Genomic DNA, 3494 nt, shown 5'->3' on the forward strand with positions numbered 1-3494 from the left:
AATAAGAATAGAAAACTAGAAAGAGAGAAAGAGGTGGCAGGGGTGGGCTATTTTTTTTTTTTTTTTTTTCAATTCACACGGGTTGGCTTGTTCTTCCTAATTATTATTATTTTAATTATTTATTTTTAGGTTAAAATCTCTAATTAAATTTAAATATTTAAATAATTATTTTTTAGTCCGACAGAACACTAAACATAGGTCTTCATTATTTTTACAATCCAGCTTCTTAGTTTGACACAACACTAAACGTATGTCAGTACTTAATCCATCTTAGTCCAATCCGAGCTAATCCAAGATAATTCTAGGATTTAGTCCAGTCCATGACAGTCTACCGTACCAAACAACCCCTTAAAGTTTATATAAGGAGTCTAACAAATCTTTCCAGTTGGTAAGGTTATTGTCAAAAGATTAAACTTTACAAGACGTATGGTCATTGGCCTGCCTCTAAAAGGGGATTAATTTCCTATTCCACTCCTGTTTATATATAGGATCTACCTTTAAAAAAAGTAAGCATACATATAATACATGAATTTGCTAACTAGGGTTATCAAAATGGCAGATGCATTGATAGCCCTAAGTGTGGGTGGAATTAACACGTGTGCCAAGGTATACCGACCAGTATTTAGATTAATTTTAGGGCTAGCTAAAATCTGACTTTTTGAGTGCCCATGTGCCAGAAAATTCAAAAGTGGAGTGGAAAGTAAGGAACACCTTTACTAGTGTGAGCAAGACGCAAAGTTTGATATTTTCAAGACCTTATAAAAGGGGAGGCCAACATCAATAGCAGTCATAATCACAAAGCTCAGACACACACATACAATCAGCACCAAATGGCTCAAGCTATGATGCGCTTAGGTGTGTTTTTGGTCATCCTCTTGATGCTTGTTGCGGCAGAGGCAGGAACTTCTCATCCAAAGCCTAAGAAAGTCCAGTGCAAGAACCAGGACTACCCTGATTGTTATTGCCTAGAGCTTACATGTCCTAGTGCTTGCCCTGAGCACTGTGAAGTTGACTGCGTCACATGCAGTCCTGTTTGCAGTAAGTTCACAAAACCTATTGTTTATGTAATTTATTAGAATGTGATTTCCACTAACCTCCTTCTTTTTCCTACAGTAATACGATTATACGACTATACTAGTTGAACATCCTTTACAGTTAATGTGTTAATTGTATAAAAATTATCAATTGCTACATCCTATTAAGCTAGAGTTGTCTAAACATATCTAGCCAAGCTTTTATATTTATTTATTTTGTGTACAATTTATTTATTTATTGTGTGCACAAGTAGTTTATAATGATTTTTGTGAAATTACTCTTTTGTCATAATGATTTAAATCATAACTCGGGAAGAAATAATTAGAATGGATTTTGATAAATCTGGGTTTATAGTAAACTTAGTCACATAATGAACTGATAATTACACACCACTAATATATGTGAGAATATAATATTGCAGACTGCAACAAGCCAGGGGCTGTGTGTCAAGACCCCAGATTCATTGGTGGTGATGGAATAACCTTCTACTTCCATGGCAAGAAAGACCAAGACTTCTGCATAGTTTCTGATCCAAATCTCCACATCAACGCCCACTTCATTGGCAAGAGAAACCAAAACAAGAGGGACTTCACTTGGGTGCAGTCTTTAGGGATCCTCTTTGGAAACCACAAACTCTTCATCGGTGCCAAAACCACGTCAATTTGGGATGGCTCCAACGACCGTCTCTCCTTATCCATCGACGGCGAACCCATAAACCTCCTGGACAGCGAAGGTGCTAACTGGCAATCAATCTTATCACCAGGAGCACTCAGCATCAAACGAACGAAAAACACAAATTCGATAGAAATCGAAGCTGAAGGGAACTTCAAGATCAAAGCAGTGGTGGTGCCTATAACAGAAAAAGACTCCATGATCCATAAATATGGGGTTACACAAGAGAATTGCTTTGCTCATCTTGACTTGAGCTTCAAGTTTTATGCCCTAAGTGGGGAAGTGAATGGTGTTTTGGGCCAAACATATGCAAGCAACTACGTGAGTAGGGTTAAGATGGGTGTGGTGATGCCTGTTTTGGGTGGGGACAAAGAATTTGCATCCTCTAGTATCTTTGCCTCTGATTGTGCGGTTTCAAGGTTTAGTGGGGAATTTGTTAAGAACAACTCTTCAGACAGCTTTGAGTATATGAATTGTGCTAGTGGGACGGATGGCCGTGGAGTTGTTTGTAAGAGGTGATTGAATATCTCTTGGAGTACTATTGATATATGTAATAAATAATAAAGGCCAGGACTCCTGAGATGGGTATGTCTGGCTCTAGCAGTTTCAATTGATATTGGTGTAATATTGGTCTTGTATTGTTGATTTCTATAAACTCAAGTTGTTATTACGTGCGAAATTATTAGCATAATTTTTTATGTGCTTCTTAACACAAATAAAAGAAATATAAGTATATTCTTCTTAATGGCGGATCCAAATTTGGAACCTCTACTTGGATGTTCTCTATCATGATCTGCTTGACTTTTGTTGTTTACGTGTCACCTAATTTAAATTTCATCCCAAACCAAACGATTGGGTTGACCCATTAGGTTTTATAAAGAAAAACCGAAATGGTTCACATCAAACTACGTATCTTCATCACTCAATTTAATTTTCCTTCAATCTCTCACCATAACCACAAGATATTCCTACTCTATTCCAAGATCAAAATGTGATGGGTGTACAAGAGAGCATATGAAAAATCAAATCTGAGACTAAAATTCATCTATCTGGTTGATGGATTCACTACTACATTTTACGATTTGCGCGACGAAGCCAATTTCGTCGCGCAGAGTTATATTTAGTCGCACAAACTCAAGTACGACAGAAAATTCGTCGCGCGTAATCTGTCGTGCAAAGATCGTGAAAAAAGACTATGCGCGACCGATTGTATCACTCGTCGCGCAAATTTGTGCGACGGTTACTCTTCGTTACACAAAAGGTTCAGAGACGACGCAACAGTTCGTCGCACAAACTTATGCGCGACGAAAGAAGGTTCGTCGCCACAACAATGCACGGCGAATAATATTCGTCGCGCAATACGTCTCGTAGACATTTGCGACACCAAGAGTTCTTCGTCGGCAATTCATGTCTACACGTATTGCGCGACGAAAAAATGTTGTCGCGCATATATTTTTGTGCGACGAAAGTGTTTGTCGCGCGATACATGTCATAGACTTTTGCGGCACAAAGAATTCTTCCTCGCGCAATTCGTATCTACACATTTTGCGCAACGAAAAACTGTTGTCGCGCAAGAATAAATTATATGTATTTAAAAAAATGAATCATTTTTATTTCGTAATATATAAATTTGCGCGGCGAGAAGGATTTCGTCGCGCAAAATTAATATATATAATTTTAATATTACTTTTGTTTTATTTTATAAAAAAATAAATTTGGTTTTTTTTTTGGGTAATAAAATGAAATTCCAATAAAAAAAATGAATTGTAAAGAACAGATTTATTATA

At 37.0% G+C, this 3494-nt stretch overlaps 1 protein-coding gene across 1 annotated transcript; it reads left to right on the top strand.

Moving 5' to 3' along the window:
• Positions 1 to 830: 830 nt before the first annotated feature.
• On the top strand, positions 831 to 2226 carry LOC117630244. The gene is made up of 2 exons (XM_034362987.1): positions 831 to 1038; positions 1457 to 2226. The coding sequence occupies exons 1-2, from the start codon at positions 831 to 833 to the stop codon at positions 2224 to 2226; spliced, it is 978 nt and encodes a 325-aa protein (XP_034218878.1).
• The last annotated feature ends 1268 nt before the right edge of the window (positions 2227 to 3494 follow it).

Source organism: Prunus dulcis, chromosome 6 (assembly GCF_902201215.1).
Source record: "Prunus dulcis chromosome 6, ALMONDv2, whole genome shotgun sequence".
NCBI lineage: Eukaryota > Viridiplantae > Streptophyta > Magnoliopsida > Rosales > Rosaceae > Prunus > Prunus dulcis.